This window comes from Branchiostoma lanceolatum, chromosome 14, assembly GCF_035083965.1.
Source record: "Branchiostoma lanceolatum isolate klBraLanc5 chromosome 14, klBraLanc5.hap2, whole genome shotgun sequence".
Classification (NCBI taxonomy): Eukaryota; Metazoa; Chordata; class Leptocardii; order Amphioxiformes; family Branchiostomatidae; genus Branchiostoma; species Branchiostoma lanceolatum.
In genome coordinates, this window is record NC_089735.1 from 13,442,329 (window position 1) to 13,468,644 (window position 26,316).

Consider the following 26,316-nt stretch of genomic DNA (forward strand, 5'->3'; position numbering starts at 1 on the left):
GGCCGCGTTACTCACTTTAGTGTCCTTCCGCACTATACAAACCTTTCACCATTCCCGCTCACCATTATTTTATTCTAACCGTACCGCAGCGCGGATCGTCCTGGATGTATTCATACAGCGTTTTGTGTACCAATACAGCACCAAGATCTAACCCAGAGAACTTATACCACCAGTACACACAAAAATAGTCCAATTTAACCCGCTAGAAGCCGGAAATCGACAGAATTACTCACCTCCCCGCTCATGTTCGAAACTGCGTAGCACCTTCGGCAGCGCAGGGCGAGAATGGCATTGCTCTGGCGGAAGGATACACGGGTTGACCCGGTAACGGCACGATGACCTGTTTCGGGGATTCCCCTTAGTCGTTCTCATTCTGTATGTGGGGTCCGCAAGAAGTAAATCATTTATTTCACATGGTAGAATAGATCGGTTTGAAGATTTTCCCCGATACTGCATTGAATTTATGTATTCGATAAATTCGTTGTCATTTTTTATTTCATATTTCGTCTGATTTCGGTGATCAGGTTGAAAGACCTGACGTAAAATGCCCCGATGAAGCTCAGAGTAAGCTGATCCGGACTACTTGCTCTTGGGTAATACCCGACGCCACGCAGACAGATATACATAAACGTTGCACAGTGCAATTGAGTTCTATACATATTGCACACGAAATAAGACACTCTCTGTGACATCGCTTTCTGAAACTACTCAGAAAATTCCCCTTTTCTACCGTTGGCTTCGTGCCGCATCATTGCCGATTTTTATTCTTTTCAGTTTCCAAGTACAAGTAGCACCAATGAGGTTTACCTTGTTACCTCCTTGGTAGCACGTAGTACGGTACCTACCCATAGTCGGAAGACACTGGCATTTTCAAATATTATTTTCTCATATACTATACAGGCGGTTTGATAGAACCGCCCTCCTTGCAAGGGCACGTGTATGATAGCTTCAACAAACTATAAAAATCACCAAATAATATGCCGCTAGTTTTCTTCAATCGATGTATCAATGATATTCACAATGCAGTTTACTGACGCATAATTTTAATCCCATATGGGTTCTAATCTCCAAGCAGACCTAGAAAGGCAAAATTGTAACATTTCTCGAGCTTCCGGTTCCGAGGAGCCAAAAAAAAAGAGGCCAGCTTTGCAAGATTGGCAAACGTTACGATATTGCCTGTCTACATCTGCCTGGAGATTAGATATGTTCACCCGTCGTCTGCCCATGTCTGTACCTACAGTGAGGTCAGTTCCGCATAAGCTACGTCTGACCTTTCTTTTGTTTACCTGTACCAGACAGGAGAGGAACCGCCACAGTATCGGGATATTGTCGACATAGTGTCGGTTCCTACAATGTCTATCGATATTCTAGTCAATACAGATCGATCGCTGGCGATGAAATAGTATAAAACCAGCTCTCGGCAACATAATACTTTAATATGCACGCATGCGCCGCGGTACGATGCTGAACCGTATCAGTACTGCGCATGCTCGACCCTGAGGTTGAAAAAAGGGTGGTTCTTGTCAAACCTGTTTTCTCAACTAGAAACACTCACAGCAACGACGGGTCATAGGTATGACAGACTGCCATACACCACTAGTACTACGCCGTAGGCCCGGGCGGAAACGTGATGCAAGATTTTCGAGGAAGTGAATGGTGTAATAAAAGTCCCCGCCAACCCCCGCAGGAAGTTTGGACCCAAAGCAAACAGCCTCAATTCGTTCGGATCGTGACAGGCTTAGGTCCAATTTAGTGTCTACTATAAGAGCTTACATACATGGTTATACATGTCACCGTGATGCATTTGGCGCAGACATACTAGTATGAACATTTCTAACGTATAACATCAACAAAATCTCGCAGGTATCAAACGATGAGGCGAAGGGTCCGGGGCAACTGCGTCAATGTGTGGGTTGGTATGCGTTGACATCGGCACTTATTACATTACATGCATAACAGTGTACAACTGCGTAGGTGAAACACCAGCCATGTCTTATCCCACGCATAAATGTCTGTTATATAGCATAATTGTTATTTCAAGAACACGTATAGTTGGTTATCAAAGGTGTTCAGCGAGTACAAGGCTGCGCATGAAAGTTGGCACGAATCCAAAGATTTTGCAAGGAAATAGTTCCAGTCTCAATAGAAGCACACAGCGTAAGATTATCCCGTGGAATCTCTAAAAAATCCCGTAATTTGACGGAATCCTATTTCAGGACGTTGAAAAGACACAACTTACACATGGCACGCAGTAGCATCTATAATTAGATGCAACAATAATCCTTGATTATATACAATATCGGTAATATTATGCAAATCATTTTTTGTGTGTTTTGCGAATTGACTGACAGAGAGCGTTAGGAATGAAAACACTTGAATTCTGTATAAAATGTGAAATACGCCTAGTTTAAGAACTTGCCTGCGTTTTTACTCACTTTAAATTGTCACCGCACCCATTAATTGTTGACCTTACGGTCAACTATGCCAACCTAGACGTATGAGTCAGCATTCATGTCCAGTCAAGCACAAAGAATGAATGTCACTTTCCATTGTATGCATTGCTAGACACACCTCTGGCATGTCTGGGCACTTAAGCAGCTACTTTTACACTACATGACCTCTGTACATGTAGATTTTTAGCGAAGCTTCAGAAGCATATTGGTGAACAACATGACTGCGAAATCGGGCAGAAAACTCTTTCTTCTCAAACGACTGAAGAAGTTCAACCTACCTCTAGGGGACTTGGTAGCGATCTAACATCCACTACCATAATACCGCCACGTTTACTGCAATTTCTAAAGTGATACTAATTTAGCAAAGTAGCAACTCGTCATTTTTTCCCGGTTACATGTCGATGTTATTATAGCTTACCTTTGCCACTAAATTATGCTGTGTATGTTTTTTTTTGTCTCTCTTGATCTGCTAAAAACGAAATATCGCAATCGTAAGATGTTGCGGAAATGCACCGAGAACGGGCGTGCGCACGGAAGGGGGTTCCATAATACCGCCAGAAACAAAACTCGGCAATTATCTTGTTGTTAGTCACCTTTATAAACCAGCTGTTGTTCCTTTCTTTCGGGGTTGTGAGTTCCCTAAACATATAAAGATGTTTGGGGATACAAAAAATCACACGAAAACGGATGTTACTGTTACGACTCGTAATTTTGATTTACTGTAGCCCGTCACAACTGCTATCACGTAAAACTTACGTCTGGCGTTCTACTTTGGTTCAGTTCACATAATGGCGGGTCCGTTGCTAGAGAAACGGTCGTATTAATAATAATAAGCTAGTAATTATTGGTCTTATCCAAAAAATCAAGATCGTAAAATGCTATATTGGCTACATCAGGCCAATATTGGAGTATGCCGTCCCCGTCTGGAACTCCGGCCTGACCAAGCGCCAGTCTGACCAACTAGAACGTTTGCAGAATGAAAAGGGCGTGCCGCACCATCATGGGTAATGACTACACCGGTTATCAACATGCACTTGAACACCTTGGACTTTCGACCCTCGCCGCCAGACGTGAACAGTTGTGCCTGAAGTTCGCTAGATCCCTGATGGACTCTGACTTCAGGGACTGGTTGCCACCACCCAGGGCTCAGATCACTGGCAGAGTGACTAGGAACAATCACAAACTGAACTGTCCGAAAGTAAAACCTAACCGGTACTTGAACTCCTGCATTCCATACATGACCCGCCTTATCAACAAGTATGATCAGTGACTCGTTTTCTTGTAAATGTGTCCAACTTTGTATATAACAAGATACACTTATTTTAAATATTCCAGTTTTAAGGTCTTACGAATACGCATGCTATCGGACAGTATTGCGTCGTCTACACAACTTGAACTTGTTGTTTTGATTGATATGTTTGTAAATTGGTTTTAATTCACTGGCAACACTGCGATTTCCAATAAAGTTATCTTGTATCTTGTATATTTTAGGCCCGTTTCACAATAATTCCCAGAATTTTACAGGAATCTGTCAGTGGACGCCGCCTGTCACTCTATACCTTGTTAGTAAGGTCTGGCATTCCGGCAAGAATTCCCAGAATTTTTTTTTCATGGCAGAACTAAAGAGTGCTCCGTTGGTACTTTCTTTACAGTGAAGTAAGATCAACCCAGACACCTTCGCTATGGCAATAATTTTGATTGCCTCATCAATTATTCTTCTTTTTTTCTACCCAAGTTCTGAACTGAGAACCGTGCGAACATGAGTTGACATAAAGAACAAAATACAATTAATCCCGGCAGCATTGCGCTAAGGCAGATAGCTTTGAAACATAATTCTAAATGCAATGTGTCGAATAATCTTGAGTGCCTTCGAATATCGATATACCTTTGTTACTATAGTATATATATGCAGTGTTCATATAACCCTAACTACAACCAACAACGGTCTAAAGTCACAAATAGAATGCAATAGATGAATTTTATTATAACCTTTGATCAATCAATACTAGATTCATTGTACACTATTTGTTAAGTATTTTTCTCAAAGCCAATACAATATTTCCAATCTTTTTATTATGCAACATCGGGTAAATAATGCTTTCCTTGGCCAAAAGTAGATGAAGAAACTTAATGACAGCCATTTCCTTGTATCAAGTAGCTTCAAAACAAGTCAGTGGCATGGTTTTATACATACACATCAACTAAAGAACACATCTGCTTTACCTTAGATTGGTACCCAAACCTAGTATAGCCGCCAAGTCTCTTTCATCCTCTAGAGCGAATGAGCTTCAGCAGCTGTAATAGGTCTGGGTACCAGGCTAGCAAGGGGTGTCCTTGTGGTGTAGTGGTCTGCGCTTCTGTTACTAGCCACATCTGGTTCAAATACTTGGACCAGAAGGCCCGGGTTCAAGCCCCGGGTAGGACACCTCTGGACATCATTGAGTCATATGCAAAGACTTTATAAAAATGGTACATACTTCTGAAACAGTATGGAAGTTAAGCACACTCCACTGCCAGTGGACTAGCCCCCTGCTGCAGTGATTGCACCACAGTGTGGCCCAGGGCTATGAAACGGAGATGGGCACCGCCCTATACACCTTATGGTGTGGGAGGATTTTAACTTAACTAACCAGGCTAGCATTACCTAGCTACTTATTCACAAAACACTTCTGCTTTCAATAAACCATTTGCAGTGATAAGGGTTTGTATAGCAATTACACGTAGCACAGTGGGTGTTTGACTGGGATATCCCCAGTTTTCTTCCACCATGATTCAGATGAATAAGCGCCACATATTGGTTTTGGAAGTCTGCCACAATTTACTTTATCGACTCATATTGAAACAGTTGCTTTGGAGAGGAATATAGGAAAACTTCATTTGCCTTAGTTAGTCTTGCTGTAATCTTACATACATGTAACATCTACTAACATAATTCCATCAGGGTAAATAATTCCGCCAGCCTGATAAGATACGTCCAAACAGATCTCCAACCCAACGTCCCCCAGCATAATGCACTCCTGTATATCTAAACTGTGCATACATGTGGGGTGCTGCACTAGAGATCTCTCACACCCACTGTTCTTAAAAGTGGCAGATTTATGTAACTTGGCGGATTAATGTTAATGGAGGTTATATCAATTTTTCTTTGTGAACTGTGTTTTGTATATTCACTTACACTGAGAAATCTTCACATCTTATTCATTTCACCCGTAGAGACAACTAGTGTGATAGACATACATTTGTTAGTTGTCCTTGATCTACAGATCTTTACATCATAGCAAATATGAAAAAAACAACTTTTGGTGGGTTTTCACCCATAATCTTTTGGTGGGTTTTTCACCCATAATCTCCCTTCAATTTCTATTTCTTTTCAACACATCAGCATTATATTTCATAAGCCAAACATCTTCAAGACAATTATTTCAAATCCCCCCCCTTAAGAATTTTTGGCAAAACGTTCTACCAAAAACTAACAATCTATGACATCTTCTAAATTTTTTGTAGACTTCTACAATGCTAGTTCCACAGAAGACACAACTCTCGATGAATTAAGAGAGATCCCAAACATTAAGACTTCTTAAGATGGTATAACTTGTCCTAGGTTGACGTCTACATGATGTTCTAGCAACAATATGGGAGTTTCCTTCTCCTCCTTAGAGCCCAGTGGAGTTGTGATGTTCTTGTAGTTGTACTTCATCTTGAAGGCAATCTATTAAAAGACACACATTTAATTATAATTTATTAATCACAACTCTCCATTGTTTTGCTATACAAATGTGTACATGTCAATCTCTTTTCTAAAGATAATTACATTATTCAAATGTCAAATACATCATGGAATAGCAACAACTATGGTTTTCAATGCATATGTCAATCAGTCATGTAAGAAACCTTAAACGCATTCACCAATTTCCTTTATATATATAATATATACATTCTTATATAGATATGTATTAACCTCACTTTTTCGGCTGTTTTTCATGCAAAAATGACATCTCAATTTCCTAGTCTAGAGTCTACACTAGTGCTGCGTACTGGTACTGAGTACCGGTACTGTACCTTAAAAAAAAATTAGGTACAGGTCCAAAATACCAAATCATGAAGTACCGGTACTGTACCGATATAAATTTACACCAAGCATATGCTTATTTTGTGACTGATCCCCTAACCTCATGGCCTCATGCAACACCAAACGTGACCAAAGTGACACCTTGGAACAGCGTTACTAATATGCAACAGATCATTCAGGTAGGCAGGGAGTTTTGATAGCAAGGCCAAGGGAGTTTGGTGGTAGGAAACCAAGTTATGTTCTTTGAATAAAGATACTGACAAGTTGTAAACAGTTTATCTATGATGTTTCTGTCATTATTGAAGAAGTTCAGAAAAACACATGTTAATTTTTCAAATTGTTATGGTACAGGTACAGGTCCGGACCTGTACCTGACCCTCTGTACCGGTACCGGTACCTGTACCTGATGTTTAGCTACGCAGCACTAGTCTACACTGATTACCTTTTCACCTAATCAAACAGTACAGTTCTCTCCATAGCTCTTATGTGAAGATCAAATCATTTGTCACTTCTACTGGATGAGAAAATCTCGAAACATTTTAAACAGTATGCTCTGTCTGTCCTCTTTATCACTGATATGCAAATTTTAGTGATATGTAAATCATCATAATCTCACCTTCACATCTCCGACAGCCTTCATCGGCATGACCTTGACCACAAAGCTGATCTTATTGGCCTTTCTGAAGATCACCACCCTGAAAATGGTATGGTCCAATAAACATACATTAATTTTGTACATTTTGACATGCATGTGGATTCCTGTGCTTTCAACTTATTTGTCAAACATTTTCTACACACATTTGTCTCAAAGTACGACAGAAAGTGTCTTGAAATTTCTATTTGTGAACTTTTGGACATACCCTCTTACATGCATGTGGTATTTTGTCATATTTATTTGATGTTGAGCTAATCCATTTTCGTTTCGTTTCAAGGCATCCTCATTTGAGGTGAAGCATGATGCTTTTTCAAGTAGCTAGTGATAGTGCAATGCGGCTTCGCTACGGCTCGCGTTTTTGGCCAAGCACACCGGGTCACCCCTACTCTTCTCGATAAGTGTGCTGGGTTCTTTTACGTGCAGAGGTTTGACGCTTGAGGCTGATGCCGAAGCTCCCTCATACACGGGGCTGACGACTTTACGTCACCATCCGAAATGATCCATATCTTGTGTATATTTGCCAGAGCAAAGATTGCAATCAAACAGAGTTGCTTGTTCTGCTGATAGTGATCCTTATTCCAAAGAGACTCCGATCAGCATGCTAGGTATGTGTAAGGGTGGTCTCCCATCTATATCCTAAATTTCAAGTGAATTCATTGATCTAAAGTGACATGAATCTATTAGTAAGTTGAAATAATCAGACTGTCTTTCAAGCAAATATCTTTTAAAAAAATTCATATCTACACTTATTATTTTACAGACTCTGTTTCGGATCTCTTTCTGTCACGTGTAGATTGCAATCTCTACTTGACATATACATGTATGTGAATGAGATTTTGAGTAAATGGAAATGTTTGGTTCCTTACTCAGGATCATCCTTAAAATCCGTGACGCTGTCTCCTTCATCGTACTCCGCAGCGTCGTCGCGGGCAGACAGGATCAACTCCTGACTGGGCACGACAATCTGTGGAACACCATACAACACATTCTCATTTAGAACATGTATGTTTGTAACCAACAATATATCCATGTGTTAAAACACTGTTCTTTGAAGCAAGTTACTAGGTTCGTCTTCTTGCTCTGTTGTTGAGCTCAGGTATAATTCATTACAAAAGTACTGTAAATGCATTTAAGTTTGCATGGTTTTAATTTCGCACTAAGTTTCCGGTAGCTCTTTAGTCACATATTGCTACAGTATTGGACAAAAATGTTTACGGTGGTTTCAAGTTAGCGGTGAAACAGTCGCCGCAAAAACCGAAAACATAAGGCCACCACGAACATTTCTGCATTTACATTCAAGTAGCTTATGACATTTCCAAGACTCAACAACCTTTAAATACTGTTGGCAATACAGACATCAGATATCTGTGGTGCTTTTCCTAAAGTGCCTTCTGCCCCCCTCCCCCTGTCTGGAGCACAATCATGAACATGTTTTGTGTCTGACGTTAGTTGATTCCAAATCTCCAATCCCACAATAGCTCTGGGTTCGGAGGGTTTTTTGACGATTCAGGGCCAATCTCGTTCTCAGTAAGGTGCTAGCAGTATGGAGGCTACAAACTAGAAATATTGAGAAATAGCTTCTTTATTTCCCACTCGTTTACTCCTCTTTAATGTTCGTTCTCATTTGAATGTACACATTTTGTAACTTCTGTTACCGTTTGAAGTAAGACATTCCTGACATTAAGAAATGCCACATATAAGGTGGCAAACTGTACTTTTTATGATGACTTAAAACTTTTCTGGCTTTTGAAAACAACAGTTTGGCGCCTTATATGTGGCATATCTTAATGTCAGGAACGTCTTACCTCAAACGGTAAGGCCACAGTACGTAATTTTTATGGATGACATCAGCGCGCTCATTAATTTTCGCCTGATTTCGAAATAAAAAACAAGAAATTTCATTGCCCTCCGACGGTGGTCAACATGCCACAAAATTGGCAAATATGTCGTAAACGTTGACAGTCTAAGGTGTTTCATTGCACATGAATGTATACCCATTGTAGTTCCTGCCCATGATGGTATGACAAGCTGTTTTCTGCCTTTGTTCTAGTTAAGTACAAAATTTAAATGAGAACGAGCGTTAACTGTTGCATGTACCTTTGCTGTACTCTCAGTGTCCTCAGCATCTCCCTCTTCACATGCCAGCAGGGTGACGTTGGTCATCTCTTCCAGCGGGTTAATAAGGGACAGCAGCACCACGCTCTCCTGTAAACAACAATTGGTCGTGTAAACAAGGAAAGGAAAGTGATCTCGAACCAGTTTAGCTCAAATGAACTCAATGAACAGATGAGCTAATCTTCCACTGGTCGTGACAGAGAAGACAAATGCCATATACAGTATTTACAGGTTCATTGTACCGAGGAAATTCCCTAGCTCTTTTCGACATGCACAATGAACAGTGGACCATGGCTTAACGTCCCGTCCTAAGGACTGCGACCCTTTCCGGTAGCACGCATGTCGGGTGAGCGACACAGCCGGGATCGAACCCGGGGCTTCTAGTTCCAGAGGCAGGGTCGCTAACCACTGGACTAAGCACGCTATGCCACACGTGTACATGTAGTCATGTAATATTTCTTAATTATGCAAACTAAAAACGAGACATTTTTCCTACTGTCCAGTTGGGCCTTCATGACATTAAAAGCCTACCAAATTCTTGATCAATGCCAATAGAATGTCATAGATTTGAGACTTGTTGTTGAATATTACATTACATATAGCAACTTGACATAGCCTTTACCCCTAGGCCTTACAACTGTTGTACAGTTTTTTTGAATGACTGATTGATAGATGCATCAATTGCTCAAACCATTTCAATCAAGAAAACTTCTTGTATACACAAGGTTTCTGTGGTGTTCCCATTTGTAGGAACAAGAAGCATGTTGTATACAGAAAATTGAATATTCTTACCTTCTGGTAGTACAGGTTAGGGATTGACAGGATACGGAGTTCTGGTACATAGTGCCTAAATGGACAAGAAAACACATATATATCAACATCTTATTTTCACAAGTTAAGAAGTAAGGTAAGGTTTTGTATCTCAAACTATGGTCAGCCCTTGTTCCAAGTGGTTAGAGTATTTTGAAGTAATGCCAAGCTTCAGTCTTCTGTGCTCAGGGATAAAATCTGATCTATGTGGACAGGTGGTCACTTTAGACAGTGTTCTTAATGCTTGTGTCAATGGGAAATATTATCCAAGGGACTGCAAAAAGTGGCTACATTACCCAAGTGTTTTTTTTACTTGCCACTTGTACAGGGTTGACTGTGTTATGAACATTTTTGAAGATAGGTAGTACTCAAACTTACAGTGCCACAAGCTGGATCTTAAACTTGATGGAGGCAGGGTTGAACTCAGGTTTACTCAGGTTGTGCTCACACTCCTGTAACACAGTCAGAAAACATTGTTCAGTGCAGTGTATTGCAATTTGTTCTTGGCACTATGTGTTTTATAAAAGAAATCAATAACACAGGCTTCGGCCAACACAGAAAAAGTCTTACATACAGTACTAGATCTGTCATATATTAGCCCATGGTTTTCTACCTGACATCCATCATTTGATTTTGAAAGAATCTATGTTGCTGGTGAACTACAAAAATCATGGCCATTCTATAACAAGACAGGCATGCCTAGCATGGAAAAGATTAAAATCAGGTCAAATCACATCCGTGTGGTAAGTCTGAATAAAAAGACTCTTTTACACAACCAAGAAATTTATTCAACCGACGTTTCGGTGACCATCTGTCACCTTCTTCAAGGCAATTCTGACTGGTTCACATAGCAATGCAGCACACTTTTGTACGTTTAGGACAGCATAGTGATGTCATCTCCTGTGATTGTACATACATGTATGTAAATACTTTGCGTTTGGGAATGCATCTCATTATGTACAAGCAGCAACACCTGTGCTGCATTACTATGTGAACCAGTCAGAATTGCCTTGAAGAAGGTGACAGATGTTCACCAAAACGTCGGTGGAATAAATCTCTTGGTTGTGTAAAAAGAGTCTTTTTATTCAGGTCAAATCACAGTTGGTGAGTGCAGACTTGCTGAAATGACAGGAATAAAATCTTGAGTCTGGGCAGAACTCTGTATCATCCATAGCTTACCTTGCACCTAAGTGACCTCTTAACCAGGAGGTGCTTGTGAATGGGGTACAGGCTGTTGGTGAGCGTCGGCTGTTCATCCGGCTGAGACAGCCGCTGTGCAATGGATGTTACTGTGGGGTGGACAGCACAGGAGAACGTTAATCAACTCTCTAGAATATCATGAAATCCTCAATAAAATTGCACCGTTTTATACAGTTTGTTTTTATACCATGTGCCTAGATTTAGTGATTTCGATACTTCTAAACATTGGTTTGAATTTTAGTCAATATTTTTTAAATGAAACTTTGTGTAAACATTTAGATTGCCACTTTTTGTAATCAATCTAATTTGCCAGGAATCTAATTTGTATTTCCCTTCGTTCATTTTTTACTACTGTTGATTGAAAAAACACAGCAAAAATGATTTCTGATTTGAAAATAATTTGATTTGAAAATAATCAGAGTTAAAACATAAAGCACATTTAAAAGAGATAGAGATATCTTTGCAAAGCATTGGTTTCCACATTTATCCAATAATTCATAATGTTTTGATTAACTTCACAGCTTTCTGGACTTTTTTAAAACCAGGTTGTTCGTGTAGGTAGAATCAGCCTTTTGTTTTTAGCAGCGTGCAATATTCATTAAACGACTGGAAAAACAGCCAAGCAAAGCCTTGATCAGTGCATTGATTGAGCTGAAAACATTTCCATGCAAACTTTAAGTTGATCAGTGTGAAGTAAGAGTTTGGTGACGAGCTCTAAAGAGACAACAGAGACAGACCTGTCCCAGTGGATGCCTGGGCACTGCCTTCTACATAGGGTAATAAACAATAAGTCATAACATGCAAAAACAAATCACTAGCAGAAACTACTGAACACAAAGAAGGCAAGAAACATAACATGCAAAACACCATTGTATTGTTTTGTAACAATACATAACATACATATAGAATACAACATGGGGCATTCTGTATTGCCCTAGGAACCGACCCGACCGCGAGTCGTATCGCCTGATGGCCGAAGGAAGGACCAGGACCGAGGGTGATACGGAATGCCTGTATTCTACACCGTGTTGTATTTTATTTAGGTCATACCAGCCCCAAAAAACACATTTCAATGCGAAATACGCCTGAAGTTGTATGAGAGAGTTTTGTGTCTTCGAACAAAAAAAATTGTAACAACATCGATTCCAGCCTCCAAATCCAGTTTTCGAATTTTCGACAGCGGCGCAACTGGCGCACTCAAAATGCATTCTAAATATTCTATGGAAGCTTGTGTGATACAAGTAGAACCCCGTGTGATACGGAAAAGTATCCCACGATGCGCAACACCCGTATTGAACGTTTTCCCAGCCCAGGTATGACTATGACATAATTTTTCATATACCTTAGACTCTTTTATATATTTCTGGAAACAGATGTGCAAAGGTTGGGTGCAACTGACTGTTCTATGTAATATAACCAGCCACTACTGCGGACCTATGAACTTGATATGTTAGGCCAAATGGCAGTAATACGACAGATACAAAATGTACAACTTGGCATTGTTTTTCTCATACCCTTTTGCGACAGGTCAATATCAAAACCATCAGACCTGAAACTGACCAATCAGAGACAACTACACATTGATGCTGACTAAATGATTGACAGGATGAAGATGGGGAGACTGACTGTGTGCCAGGTTGATGGGGGTGGTGTAGATGTCCTCAGGTAACCCCTCCACCTCCTCCACTGCCATATTTGGAGTGATCTTCACCAGCTTCTGCTCCTCCTCTTTCAAGCTAGGGGAGATTCAGTAATTATGATGTTAAACCATCTTCTCTACATGTACCTGTCAAGTTGAAGAGACTATAGAACTATGGAAGCAATAAACTTTGTAAGTACTTAAAACAGCATTTTCTTCTACTATGCCTACTATACCTTCTTCTATCATAATGGTATTCATTAAAATAAAGCAATTTTGATGATGAAAGAAAGTCATACTTTGGATAGAACTTAGAATCTTTTATCTTTAGTGGCTTGTTTTATGGCGGCAAGTTTAAAAATTTAAGCTGTAAAAGAAAAATGTCTCTTTAAACGTATTATATAATATCTAACAGATAAGATATATAATATGATATGTTGCATTTAGGGCGTGCTTTATAATGATCAAAATTAATGTGAACAATTCACACATTCTGTAGCTTCTTTTAATGCAAGCATGCCAAAAAAAAATCTTATAAAATCTACGGCTTTTTTTTTCAAACCAGGCAATACTATTCTTGTTACATGTCCATAGAAGGGGAAAACATCAATTCTTCAAGAATGAAATCCCTTGTCGATCACCGAGTTAATGATTCAATAACTAAACATGGTTATCAGAAGAGGCACCCAACACCAGGAACAAAAACTGCTGCTTTCCCCTCTTCTGGACATGAACAAGCACATCATTTACTAAGTTTCTATTATTAGTAAGTTCCTCATATATGGAAAAGAATGTGAAAAAAAGTCCACAACTACTTATACAAATTTGATTCTTACAGTGACATGTCAGCGTCTGGGGCGCTGATTCTGAAACAAGTAAATAAAGTTTAATGTCATGGTCAACACGGGCCATGCTTTATATTAGATTCATCAAAATCAATGAATGTGAGATTTTTTTAGTTTTGTCATGATGATTTTTTGATTTCGTAAGGATTGGGATTATTTGTTTGTAATTCACACAATTATCATGGATTGATTTATTAATCAGAATTATTGATTGAAAAGTTTTAATTGATTGATCAGTCTTGCATTCAATAACCAACATTTCATGCAAAGGTTTCAAGCAAGGCACATTCAACTAGAATTACAAGGCATTTTAGAAATAAACATAAAATGTTAAGGAATTTTGCGACAACTTGTAGCTCATTTCTTTAACAAAAAATTAATGCAATCACATCAGGAGTTATGATGATAACTGCACATTTTAGATGAAAATGAGAATCATCTTCATGCATAAAATACATGCTACAATGTATCATTCACAACAGTACTACAGTTAACTAACATGGTACAACAGCACCAAGCGTTACTGTCACCCTTAACATAGGAAAATCACACTGAGCGTTTTCAATACTTCCAAGTTCCACAGAAACACTTTTATAATAAAAATATCTATCTAGACTTCATGCCATAAAAATGCTTACACAAATTAGTTATATTTTCAGTACTTTACTGAGCACTATTTTTCCAACTAATTGTTATATAAAACACATATACTAATCATTTTGAATGAACCATTTTTAAAGTGCAAACCATATGATAGTAAATGTAGGTGAAAAATGTTAGTCAATTGTTCTGTATCTCAATATTGAGTCTATCAATCCTATATGAAAGTTAGCTATTGCTAGGTTGAAAAATCATACCAATTGTTACTAAAAACATTACTCATGTTGCAGTGTTCCTTGTAGATGTTAGATCTCACCACCATGCAAAGAATTTTGAAGTTAAAGTTTCAGTTAGCAACACCCATCCTCCTGAAAGCAGAGCCCCTATCGCTCGATTCGTCAGCTCGCTCGCGTAGGGCCCTGCTCTTTAGCCCTTGTAGACACAGTTCTGGCGACTTTACTGACAGTTGCTCATGAATAATTAATGAGCTATCCTTATTTGGTACAATTTGGCACGCGGTTGGTTAATTTGTTCTGAACCTAAAGCAACGATGTGAGACGTAACCTGATTGGTTGATAGATTCCCAGCGTCCTTCGCGCTTTTGCTCTAGATGAGGGTTAGCAAACCCTCTGATTGGATGAAGCTGTTTTGGTGGCGACGGCGCCAGAACCGTGTCTACCAGGGCTAAAGAGCAGGCTAGGGCCCCTACGTGAGCGAGTTAACGAATCGAGCGATAGGGACTCTGCTTTCAGGAGGGTGGCAACACCCAGTCATGCAGCATGCCTGGAGTAATAGGGCCATGCATTCTGCATGCAACATGCAATACCGCATGTACCGAGGGCATGACAACATGCCTGTCCACTTACCTGAGGTTTTGCATAGAAGTGAGGGATGCATGGCGACGGGCACTTTGTGAAGCATATTTACCCTACAGCGATAGTGGATTAATACATGTATGGATACAACAAAACATAAGAGCAAGGGAACCACATACTGTATGCAGAAATGTTTGCGATGGTTTTATGTTCGCGGCGACCGTTTCACCCCACCGTGAACATTTTTATCCAATACTGTGGTACCATGTGACTATAGCGCTGCCGCAAAATTAAAACCACCGCGAACATTCCATTTTCGCCTTGGCACGAAATAAAAACCACGCGAACTTAAATGCATTTTACAGTACAAGTTTCAAAGGTCTCATACAAATCTAGATATAACCCCTGAAATAGTCAAATCTGTCAATTTTGGAGACCATCACTTTCTATCTATATAGCTTGATGAAACTGTACCTCTTTCTACAAAAGTAGCCTTAAAACATCTTGTAGAGGTATTCTGTTTCTGTCAATTACAGAACAATATATAGAGACAGAACTTTTAAAATGATTTAAAACACAGCTTTTGAGCTTAACATAAATCTTTTACAACTCCTACTGCTGACTTATGCAACAAATACAAGTTAGGCCACACCAATCTTATTTCTTGGTTAACGGATATTTTTGAATTTTAACAACAAAAAAAATCATGAAAACAGAAGGCTGGAGTGAAAACTTGCACCTGACCCTGTTCACTCCCTAAAATTGTGTGCACCAAAGTACAAACTTTCCTCTGATGAGATTCTGTTTTCCTGTTGATTTTCCAATCTAGCATTTTTTTTTTTAGATTCTGTTAACCAAGAAATTAAAATGGCGTGGATTTAGGTTCATAGACGAACCCATGGCAGACAAAAGGTAGATAGTACAGAGGCTAAAAGAGCCCTTATCTACATACATGTATGTATATTTACATACTTGTATTGTAGGTATCTCTTTGTATTCATCTTCTATCCTCTAGTGTGTCTCAGTTCCCATAATGTTATCATTACTTACAGACATGCCCAGAAGTCGGATCCTGCTCTTGGCGTATTTCTTCCTCTCTCTGTCTGCCTTCTCCTTCTGTGCCACCTGTTTGTAATACTCCACCAGTTCCGAGATCTGAGCACAATAAAAATAACAAAACAGAAAATATTCTAATTGATATGCAAATTAGGTCCTTATTTGCATGATAAAGTAACAGGACTTGGAAAAAATAAATAAAAAAATTTAGAATTAAAAAATAACAAAACAGGAAACGTTCTACAGATATCAATATTTTGAGATGGATTCAAACCAGAGTTAAAAAAAGACACACACAGCGCTCGTGAGTGCGACTCGCATACAACATTTAAAATCACGGTCGCACGGTGCGACAATCAAAAATTAAGACCTGCGCCAGGATAATGCCTGCAGAACTATATATATTTAAAGCGGTAAGCCGAAAATATAGGTATTCCAACGCTACCGCGAATATCGTCGGTGAATTTTCTATCATGTTCCCACACCCGCGGTACAAAAACTATCCGTTCCTAGTGGCAAAGTTACCCATAGAAATAAAGGATATAAGTTTCTCTCCTTTGTGGTGTATTTGTTTGATTTGTAAAATGTTTCAAACGCCAAAACTTTGTCGATGAAAGTGAGCGCTCGCCGGACGCTCGCTGTTTTCAATGGCGGCCATGATGTTTATGAAAAATAGACCGCAGCAGAATAAAAGGCCTGTTTCCTGCGGTCATATTTATACCTGTCTAAGCGATGATTTTTACGATCAAAAATTGATGAATCAATTCAAGCGGAGTTTTATTTAAAAAAATATCAAATTTTCCTTTTGTCACCGGTATCATTTCAAAGCTCATTACCTGCCCGTTGTTATGTTGCTACTTTCATTCTGCTGCTGTCTATACTGCACAGCGGCGAATCACAAAGCTTTCTCCATGCGGTCGGCCTGTCATTGGATGGCGGCGCCGCGCGGTCCTGACGCGCGAAATTTGAACTGCGCGTTTCGAAGGAACCGAAGATATTTGACTGGTTCGGCACAAACAGATCATTTTTGATACTATTGAGCAAGAATTTTAACGATATCAAAGTATTTTGGATTATTTGTAGACAGAGGGTGAGGGTAAAAGGAAAAGAAATGCCTGTAAAAATGTTGAACTTGATGCCAGCAGTGAAGTTTCAAATTATGGAATGTGACTTTATTTGTTTTGGTCATGAACCCAATAGCTAAGTTTTAGAGTTATCTATTTATTTATCATTCAAGGTTATGTGAATCATTACTTGCCTTGTTCCAAGTAAAAAATACCATTGTGTATTTTTCAACTTGTTGAACTTGAGGCACCGTGGCCCCCGGATAGGGGCCAGCCGGGGAACCTATGCCGAATTTTTTTCTAAAAATCCATCGTACTAGTATCAGTATGTAGGAAGGTACATATATTGAATGAATTGAATCGCCAATTGTTCTGCACCATCAATGTAGGCTTTTATCTTTTATGATCTATTCAAATACTTTATTCCCGGTTGTTAACATTGATTAATAGGAGTATTACTTGGTATAGCCAAGACTTTTGCTTGTTCTTCCAACTTTTTGTAGTGGTGCTCCTAGATTTTTGCTGGTGCTCCTAACTTTTTTGAGTTAGGAGCACAGTGCTCCTAGGCCTAAAAGTTAGGAGCCCTGCACACATCACAAATCAACTTAAATACACACCCTATTTAGGGCTAGCTAGATTCTCAATCTTGCTAGGAATAAATTTCACCACGCAAGAGCTTTACTATCGGTAAAAGCATCTTTTCAAAGACTAGCAGACCTGAATGTTTCGAGAAAAGGCCCAAGAAAAGCCACCTAGGCTCCTGGCCCCCCCTGCATGTTTTTTTTGCCCTGTATATCTTTGTTTTAAACACTTGTACATATGCAAATGAACAAACAATAAACAATAAAACAATATGTGCATGTGTGGGTTACAATCAATTTTAGCAGCTAAATAAAACTTTATGTATCAAATTTGCAATCAAATTTTTCCATTCTACAATGAGTAACAAAAGTTTGTCCATACTCGTTACTCACCCTTTTTGTATTGGGATTTTCCTGTTCCTCCCATCCTCCACTGGCTGTGAGACAAACAGAAATATATTGAATTAATTCAGCAAATGTAACAAAGATCACAGTGTTCGAAATACCCACCTGCAGTCTGCAATTTGCAGAAAGATTTTCAAGATTGCTGAAGAAAATTTAAACAACCTGCAATTTTGCAGAATGAAAAAATCAGGCTTGGGATTGGAAGGTTCTCAATTTAGCAAACTAGCGGTGCTGTACATAAACTGAAACCTGAACTTGACAAACTATGCAGAGGACAAGGTTTTGCTTGAGGCTTTTTACTGGCATCCAGTAATATCATGTGGCTGTGCATTTTTGTCACAGGTCGTGCGATCTTATTACGCATCAGAAAACTTATTCGTTGAAGGATATTATGTCCTTGTTCCTCCTTATCAGACAGTTTGTTGAACCTTTTTTACACATAACTTTGAAATGATTTGGTTTGATTGATATTGAATAAATACATTTTTTGCTATTCCAATTTCAATGAAGTAAATTTGCTTGTCATTTCAATTTATTCACACACATGTATGTAATTCCTGTTTCAAACTTTACTAGACAATAGTAAAAATTAGATAGAGTGAGAGAATAAAGAAGCAGCAATGTTGTAAGGCTTGATATGATTTACATAAGTAGACATTATTAGGTTGAGAATAAATGAATAAAGGTTGTAGCATGGATTCTTGTGTATTTGCAGAAAATATTTTCAAATTGCAGAACAAAATTTTGACATTCTGCAATATTGCAGAACACTGGAAAAAAGTATTTCTACCACTGGATCACCTTACCATTTGTGAATCATTACATGTGCTGACATAACTTCTGTACCAGACATGATGCCTGAATACAGTCATAACCACCCAAAACCGGTCACAACCACTCAAGCCAAGGGGCCAATAAAATCTGGGTCTGCTATAGACAGGATTCTTAGGTGCTCTTTACAATTGGCGCACTTTAAACAAACTAGTTCACTTTAACCGATCTCTGCCGCTAACCATTACCGGTCTAAAGAGGATAATCAGTTTTTGAATCGCGCACGACTGTAGCATCTTGTGCCACGGGTGGCGCACTGCGCTTCCGCCCGTAGGTCTAAAGACAACCTATCAGTCTAAACGAAGCAAGTGTAAAGTGGGCTTTAATGCCTGTGTTAATGGGGAAAATCATCTAACTTATTCTAAGGGACCACCACAAAGTGGTCACATTGGGCAGGTGGTCCTTATGTAGAGGTGGTCACTTGTACAGGTTTGACTGTACATTGTGAAGTGAATAAACATGTGTTTATTGGTTCTCACCGACAGACTGGTCCTTCAGACCGATGTCTCGGGACGTCCAGCGACAGAAGGCGCAGGCCAGGTAGTACGCCTTCTTCGCCACGGCCTTGTTGGGATCGTCAGCACTGGGGACCAGCACACTGGTGGCACGTGTGGACAGGGTGTGCTTACAGGATGGGCAGTCAAAACAGTTCGCACACCTAGAGATGGGGGAAGGTGTACATGTTATGAACTGATTAAGACTAAAACTAACCTTACACTTGATTTAAGGAAGCAATCTATTAAAACAAAACAGAAAGAATTTCGAAGACACACGAGAGCTTAGATGTCCTGAACAATAATATTCTTAAAGGCAACCAAAGCCATATTAGGGCCACAAAATTGTAACAAAGAAAATTTACTAACAGTGTTTAGCACATTTGCGTAATGATTTCATACTTTTAGGATTCCAAAACCTAAATCTCCTTAGTTTCGCAAGCCTACAAAAACTTTGGCCATGATTTTCAGTGAGTTCTCACATCACAACAATGTCATATTTTTGCACCATGGACGTTGCTATACATTGTGATAATGTTGTTTGAACTAATCATGTATAAAAATGACTAAATAAATGACTTTCAAAATCCGATTTTTCAGACCCTACTATCGCTTGGGTTTCCTTTAAGGTTAAACTAAAAATAGAAATAGAAATTGACCTGTTTTTCTTGAGTTTGGCCTCAGCTGACGGCATGTTCTCCATACAGTTGGGACAGTAGTGCGAGTCCACCTGGGGAATAACAAAGTCTATGTCACTTGGGGGCATATAACACCTGATTTACACGAGGATACGGGCCTGATGTAGGACAGCGGCATATGACAGCAGTCGTATGCCGGTTTCTTTTTAAACACAACCGACAGGAAGAGTCTAAGGACTCTTGCTGCGTTCCACACTGCTTTGACACCGCAACCTTTGACAGCATACAACTTTCATAATGGTTGAAGAACAAGCTCTTTTTCTTACAAATCAATTTGGTTGCGCGAGCGTAGGAGGAGTACACACCCGTGATGTACATGTAGGACCGTATTTGATTCCGCTTTCGATGACCAGAAATGGTACAAAAGATTCTGGATGACAAAGGCTACTTTCATGCAGATCTACTGTAAATCCAGAAATGTTCACGGTGGTTGTATGTTCGCGTTTTTTGCGGCGACAGCTTCGCAGCGAATTTAAAATTACCGCGAACATTTCTGTCCAATACTGTACTAGTAGTAGTACGTGATTATAGCGCTGCCGCAAACTTAAAACGACCGTGAACACCCCATTGTCGCCTTGGCGCGCAATAACAACCATGTGAATTTAAATGCATTTACAGTACTACTGCATGCCTATGATAGCGGCTATTTCACACAAGGCCGGGATCCGGAGTGTTGCAGACTTCCCACTGGGCCTTCACGTCAACTATCGGGCATTTTTACACACAAGAAAACCGCTGTTGTACATCCAGCCCTTTTCCTCCTATAGTGTAAGTGAGGTCGAACATTGTCATAATAGTCTCTAGGAAGGGGGTGGGAAGGGGAGGGGCAAGTTATAGTACTGAAAAATTATAATTCTCACATTTATAAAGTCAAACCTCTCTGGTCAATCTAGACCTTTGCAAAGATAGAAAAAATCAGGTAGACAGCATGTGTAATTTTAAATGTCTACACTAATACAATATACACAGAGACTTTTTTTTATAACACAAATCGAGTTACAAAGAGACGGCAACGTCTGAAAAATGACGTCATCAATCTCAAAGAGCCAAAAAAAATTTCCGGACTTTGTAGAGCGAGAATCGAACTCATGCTCACCTCGTGCGACACACAGTCCTTTGATCGGAGCTTGAGGCAGTGTCTACAGAAGTACAGCTCACACAGGGGCAGTCTGTAGTCCTTACACTTGTACAAAACGCGATGGTTTTCTAACATCCCGGCCGCTCCCACTCTCTGGATCGACTCCATCTTGGATTCTCTACTGGGACAAGGAACAAACCAATGACAGAGATTTATAGGGATGACCTTTTCTATTTGTGTCAGTATCAAACTATGTATGGCCTTTTTAAGGCACAAAAGTGAACATCAATAGCATTGATATATTTTTCTGTACAGAATTATGCTTTTGATTTTCAAAAGGCTAAAAATGATGTTAATCCTTATGATAGAAACCACCCCTGTGTGAGGTAGTGGCAGAGCGTACATAAGGTTAAAGGTTACCTAGAGGAAAGTAAAAAAAAGTCGAGGGTTGCTTGCGTAATTTTTAACAATTTGTGGCGAAACGATATTGTCTTGTGAGGTTGAGGTGTATTTATTTTAAGATAGCTGGTTCTAAATGAATGTCGGTAAGTTGTCACTTCATTTCGTTGTTGTCTGAAAGCTTAAGTTTACTGAAAAGTGTCCGTTCTCTGTCGTTGGTTAGCCCCCCTAGCCTCCCATACAATGTCACCATATATTGCATCCATAAAAATTATTATGATTACTGGTACTGCGCCGTTAAGCACGTATTTACCTGATTTGATACAAAAATTCAACAAATTTCTCCTCATAGAGCGATGACAACTTATGAAATCCTGTTCTATTAATATTATTGTAACGGTGTTATTATTATGAAGTTACAACTTACATTGCTTTTATAAACAATGTCAAAATCATGTTAGCTCACTCCAAAAATATTCTTCTTAAGTAATATATATATATATATATATATATATATATGAAGAGAGCATATCATTAAAAAAAGATAGCATATCGTGTGGCATCGTGTGGTGCAATCGGTAGGGTGTTTCGCCCAGAACCGAGAGGTCCCGGGTTCGAAACCCCGATATGCCCCGATGTTGTGCCCTTGGGAAAGGCACTTTACACGACTTTCCTCACTCCACCCAGGTGTGAATGGGTACCTGACTTCGGTTGGGGAAGGTCGTATTGAGGTCACCTGCTGGCACTGAATGGCAGCTGCCCAGACCCTTGCAACAGTTCCACAAAGCGCAAGTGTGGAGCAAATATGTATCTGTTGTGTATTATATGATTGTAAACCCTGCAGCAATTCAGCACTGGCTTCCATTGCGCGGGTAATTTCTGACCAATAAACCATTATTATTAAGCTGGATGTCTAACCTTCATCTGCGCATCTGCAGTAAGGTTATATTGATGAAACATGATTGACAATTTCCGCCCTCCGTTCCTAGGAGTGAAGCAGGCTTGTAGACTAGTCACAGCTTACAGGGGGAATCTCCTCAGTCTGACTGCCAGGTCAGCAAGAACAATGTCAACACAAGAAAAGGTAACAGTTAATTTTCAGTGTTCTCGCCAGGCCTTTTCAGCATAGCGGCCCCCGATGCTGTGATCTGGACCCCAATGCTGTGTGTCAATGAGCATAGGGGTGTTTCTTTTTGGAAAAAAACTTGAATCTTATAAAAAGTTCATATTTGGCTTTAGAATGAGGATGTGAGAGAGGAAAACTTAACTTCACAAAATTTATCCCTCAAAATGCAGGAAATAGTGTCCTACAACTGTACTTCATTTGGTTATGAATTTCACAATTTTGTGCGGGAAGATGCCAGACTCCCAACCGTTGATCATGTCTTTGGCACTCTGCGAGTGACTTGTGCCACGCAGATTTGGCCTTCTGTACCTGACCCCTATGCTTTAAAAAAAATCCTGGTGAGAATACTGATTTTGATGTGTAAATTTTGATGATAAACACTAGTATCTACCGTAGTCACATGTTGTAGCTATTTTGTCTCATGAGTTTTGAAATGTTCCTAAGACATTTTTTTGTCTCAAAGTACAGCAGCCAGGTCCAGTCGAGTCAATCATCAGAGAAAAATTGAGTCAGCATTTCCAGGTTAGCACGTATTTGATTGGTTAATCATAATGTTATATGCCATACTGTTTGTCAATCTAACATGTTGAAAAGTTTTTTTTTTAAAGAATCAACAGTTACTGAAGAACCTATAATTTTGAACTGTAACAGTTGCTTTATTTTCAATCTGCTTTCAGACATTTTGTAGCAGCTAGGTCAATTGTTCATGTGGCTATGTCACAGTATGCGTCTTCTTATTTGTACTTCTAACATTTTTTTTTTAATATCAGGGTAGACACATCTAGCACTTTGTGTTGCAATTATTCTCTCTTTGCCTTATCCTACAGCCTTCCCATCTAGATGTTATCAATGAAAGTTACATGCATTCTGTACCACCAGGTAAGTGGAGCAGGGTTGCAATGATTTTTTCTTACTTAGAAAAGAGATGGAAAATGCAAGGGTAATGTTTTCTAATTAGATAGTTCGAAGTAGTACTGCGTACCAGTACTGTGTACCGGTACTGTACTATAAAAATTGATTAGGTACAGGTCCAAAATACTGGATCATGAAGTACCGGTACTGTACCGATATAAATTTACACCAAGGATGTGCTTATTTTGTGACTGATCTCCTGACCTCATGGCCTCATGCAACACCAAACGTGACCATCAGGCAGGACGGGAGTTTTGATAGCAAGGCCAAGGGAGTTTGGCGGTAGGAAACCTAGTTATGTTCTTTGAAAAAAAATACTGACAAATTGAAAACGGTATAATTATTTTTCTCTCATTATTGAAGAAGTTCAGAAGAATACATTTTAATTTTTCAAATTGTTCAGGTACAGGTACAAATACCTGTACCTAAACCTCTGTACCGGTGCCTGTACATGTACCTGATGTTATGTTTAGGTACGCAGCACTAGTTTGAAGGGGAGTTCATCTACGATCCAGCTGTTAAAACCCTTCCAACGCCTGTGATTGACATAGTAAAGATATTTGATGGAGTCCTAATTTTTGTTTCATCACTCCAGGTTCAGAAACACATTTCAAGGTGGTGGTGGTCTCTGACATGTTTGATAAGGAGGCCATTATCAAGGTAAGATCTTGTTACAGTCAACAGACAAAAGACGTCAAGGACATTTCCAAAGTATACAGTATATCTGATTAATGTCTAATATGACATTCCAAACACTAGTAGTGATTGTAAACTTACATGTAGCTCTATCAGAAGCTGGGATAGAAATTGATTTGTCAAAGTGATGAGTTAAGATTGATCAAAGGTTGTATTAAAAACTCAATGTTGGCCACTACAAAAGAAACCTTGTCAGTCTGTAACTTGACTGTTTTTCCTTCCAGCGACACAGAATGGTGAATGGAGTTCTACAGGAGGAGCTGGAGGGGCCTGTCCATGCACTCTCTATCATGGTGAGGTTACCAGAATCTGGCTTGGATCTGCTCCTTGCACAAAAGCGCCCTCTAGTGATTAAAATTCAAAGTACAGTTTTAGATGATGCTGCATCACCATACTGCACTTTTCATCAAACCTGCATGGATGTTAAGTAACATGCATCTCTTTCTCCACATGGCACTTCACTACAACAATAGAATGTATAAAAGTATGTAATTGTATGTTGTTTGAACAGCATTGTTTCCTGTTAGAACAACAGATAAAATTCGGCACAGAAGATAAACTCTAGATCTGTCTTACTTGCAGTTGCAGTACCACTGTATTACTCCGAATGGCTCTTTTGTCATGTTGCCCATGATGGTGCATGTAGATGTGTTCAACTTAAAGTTTGCACATTGGCAGGTTGAACATTTTGACCCCCACATGTAGCTTGGTGAGCCTGCTATACTTGAACACTGATCACTTATATTGAAAGCTTTTCTAGATTAAGAAATACACAGAAACTTAATATATTCCTTTTGAAATCTTCCAACCCACTCATCATTGAAAGTGTGGGACTTTTTATTTCCAACTGCTATCAAAGAAGAAATCGAACCCCGAATTAGAACCATAGATATAGAAACTTACTGCAGACTAGGAATATAGTATGATCTTGTATCACATGTATGCCTTATGTTTTTACTTAACATTTTTTGTACTTCGACATTGTTCTCAACATGCAATTAGCCTACGGGCATGAATTTGCAATAAACTTATTGTTGATTGTCATTTCTAGGCAAAGACACCTAAACAGTGGGAAGACTCGGGAGGCAAGGTGTCCAAGTCTCCTGCCTGTAGAGGGGGGATGGGACTGTGATTCCAGGCTTCAGCAGGCAGACCAAGATTATTCTACAGCAGCACTTTTTGCTGGATACAGACAGAAATTATGTCCTGAATAAAAAAAGACTCTTTTTACACAACCAAGAGATTTATTCCACCAACGTTTTGGTGACCATCTGTCACCTTCTTCAAGGCAATTCTGCCTGGTTCACATACATGTACATGTAGCAATGCAGCACAGGTGTTGCTGCTTATACATATTAATGAGATGCATTCCCAAACGCAAAGTATTTACATAAGGCTGCACCAAGTAATTTTTATGGATGACGTCCTTTGGAGACCCTAAATCTAATGCGAGAGCGCGAAAAAAACACAAGAAGGGCCGAAAAAAACAAGATGCCTAGATTTGAAATATAATAGTCGACGACACATGTTAGGACGCAAATTGAATGAGAGAACACAGTGTAACAACTAACAATTCTTTGATCCATCATGAAAAAAGCAATGATTTGAATAAATCAGTTGAAGTTGAACAGCAGTTGTTGTCCTGTCCTGTTTCTTTCCATATCCCATTGATTTTGCAGGCCTGCAGAAATATATTAAATAAAAAAGGAACTCTTTGGTCATAATTACAGGAAGCGCAATTTCTTGTTTTTTTTCTTGGAACAGACCAAAATCAA

At 39.4% G+C, this 26,316-nt stretch overlaps 3 protein-coding genes across 8 annotated transcripts in view; 1 reads left to right on the forward strand and 2 right to left on the reverse strand.

The window, feature by feature from the left end:
- Window positions 1–358, reverse strand: part of LOC136448598 (TNFAIP3-interacting protein 1-like) — a 29,769-nt gene extending 29,411 nt beyond the window's left edge. The window contains exon 1 of the mRNA XM_066448237.1: window positions 234–358. The gene's annotated coding sequence lies outside the window, so the exon portion shown is untranslated. The remainder of the gene's footprint in view (window positions 1–233) is intronic.
- Window positions 359–4,412: 4,054 nt separating this feature from the next.
- Window positions 4,413–21,615, reverse strand: LOC136448395 (dynactin subunit 4-like). Of its 5 annotated transcripts, none has more exons than XM_066447842.1 (16): window positions 21,427–21,615; window positions 20,292–20,362; window positions 19,618–19,796; window positions 18,296–18,339; window positions 16,252–16,356; window positions 15,253–15,314; window positions 13,778–13,807; window positions 12,929–13,038; window positions 12,040–12,066; window positions 11,282–11,391; window positions 10,481–10,554; window positions 10,085–10,139; window positions 9,275–9,382; window positions 8,044–8,141; window positions 7,139–7,217; window positions 4,413–6,162 (listed from the first exon to the last, which is right to left on the reverse strand). In XM_066447842.1, exons 1-16 carry the CDS (start codon window positions 21,574–21,576, stop codon window positions 6,031–6,033), a joined length of 1,434 nt encoding a protein of 477 aa, XP_066303939.1. In that variant the 5' UTR covers window positions 21,577–21,615; the 3' UTR covers window positions 4,413–6,030. The 5 variants fall into 5 exon arrangements, with proteins under 5 accessions (XP_066303939.1, XP_066303938.1, XP_066303940.1 ...); XM_066447841.1 differs by having other exon boundaries at window positions 12,040–12,069; XM_066447843.1 differs by lacking the exon at window positions 13,778–13,807 and having other exon boundaries at window positions 12,040–12,069.
- A 202-nt stretch (window positions 21,616–21,817) lies between these two features.
- Window positions 21,818–25,929, forward strand: LOC136448444 (DNA-binding transcriptional regulator BolA-like). Of its 2 annotated transcripts, none has more exons than XM_066448005.1 (7): window positions 21,818–21,953; window positions 22,797–22,891; window positions 23,405–23,455; window positions 23,761–23,812; window positions 24,441–24,505; window positions 24,766–24,834; window positions 25,593–25,929. In XM_066448005.1, exons 1-7 carry the CDS (start codon window positions 21,944–21,946, stop codon window positions 25,671–25,673), a joined length of 423 nt encoding a protein of 140 aa, XP_066304102.1. In that variant the 5' UTR covers window positions 21,818–21,943; the 3' UTR covers window positions 25,674–25,929. The 2 variants fall into 2 exon arrangements, with proteins under 2 accessions (XP_066304102.1, XP_066304101.1); XM_066448004.1 differs by having other exon boundaries at window positions 23,402–23,455; window positions 25,593–25,925.
- The last annotated feature ends 387 nt before the right edge of the window (window positions 25,930–26,316 follow it).

Excerpts from the sequence above, each read along its gene's own strand:
- LOC136448444 (XM_066448004.1), top strand. Across the intron at positions 24,506-24,765 it reads ATAAGGAGGCCATTATCAAG|CGACACAGAATGGTGAATGG; the intron begins GTAAGATCTTGT and ends TTTTCCTTCCAG. Across the intron at positions 24,835-25,592 it reads TCCATGCACTCTCTATCATG|GCAAAGACACCTAAACAGTG; the intron begins GTGAGGTTACCA and ends TGTCATTTCTAG.
- LOC136448395 (XM_066447841.1), bottom strand. The coding sequence starts at position 21,576 with ATGGAGTCGATCCAGAGAGTGGGAGCGGCCGGGATGTTAGAAAACCAT. Across the intron at positions 20,363-21,426 it reads AGGACTGTGTGTCGCACGAG|GTGGACTCGCACTACTGTCC; the intron begins GTGAGCATGAGT and ends GTTATTCCCCAG. Across the intron at positions 13,808-15,252 it reads ACTTCTATGCAAAACCTCAG|AATCAGCGCCCCAGACGCTG; the intron begins GTAAGTGGACAG and ends TACTTGTTTCAG.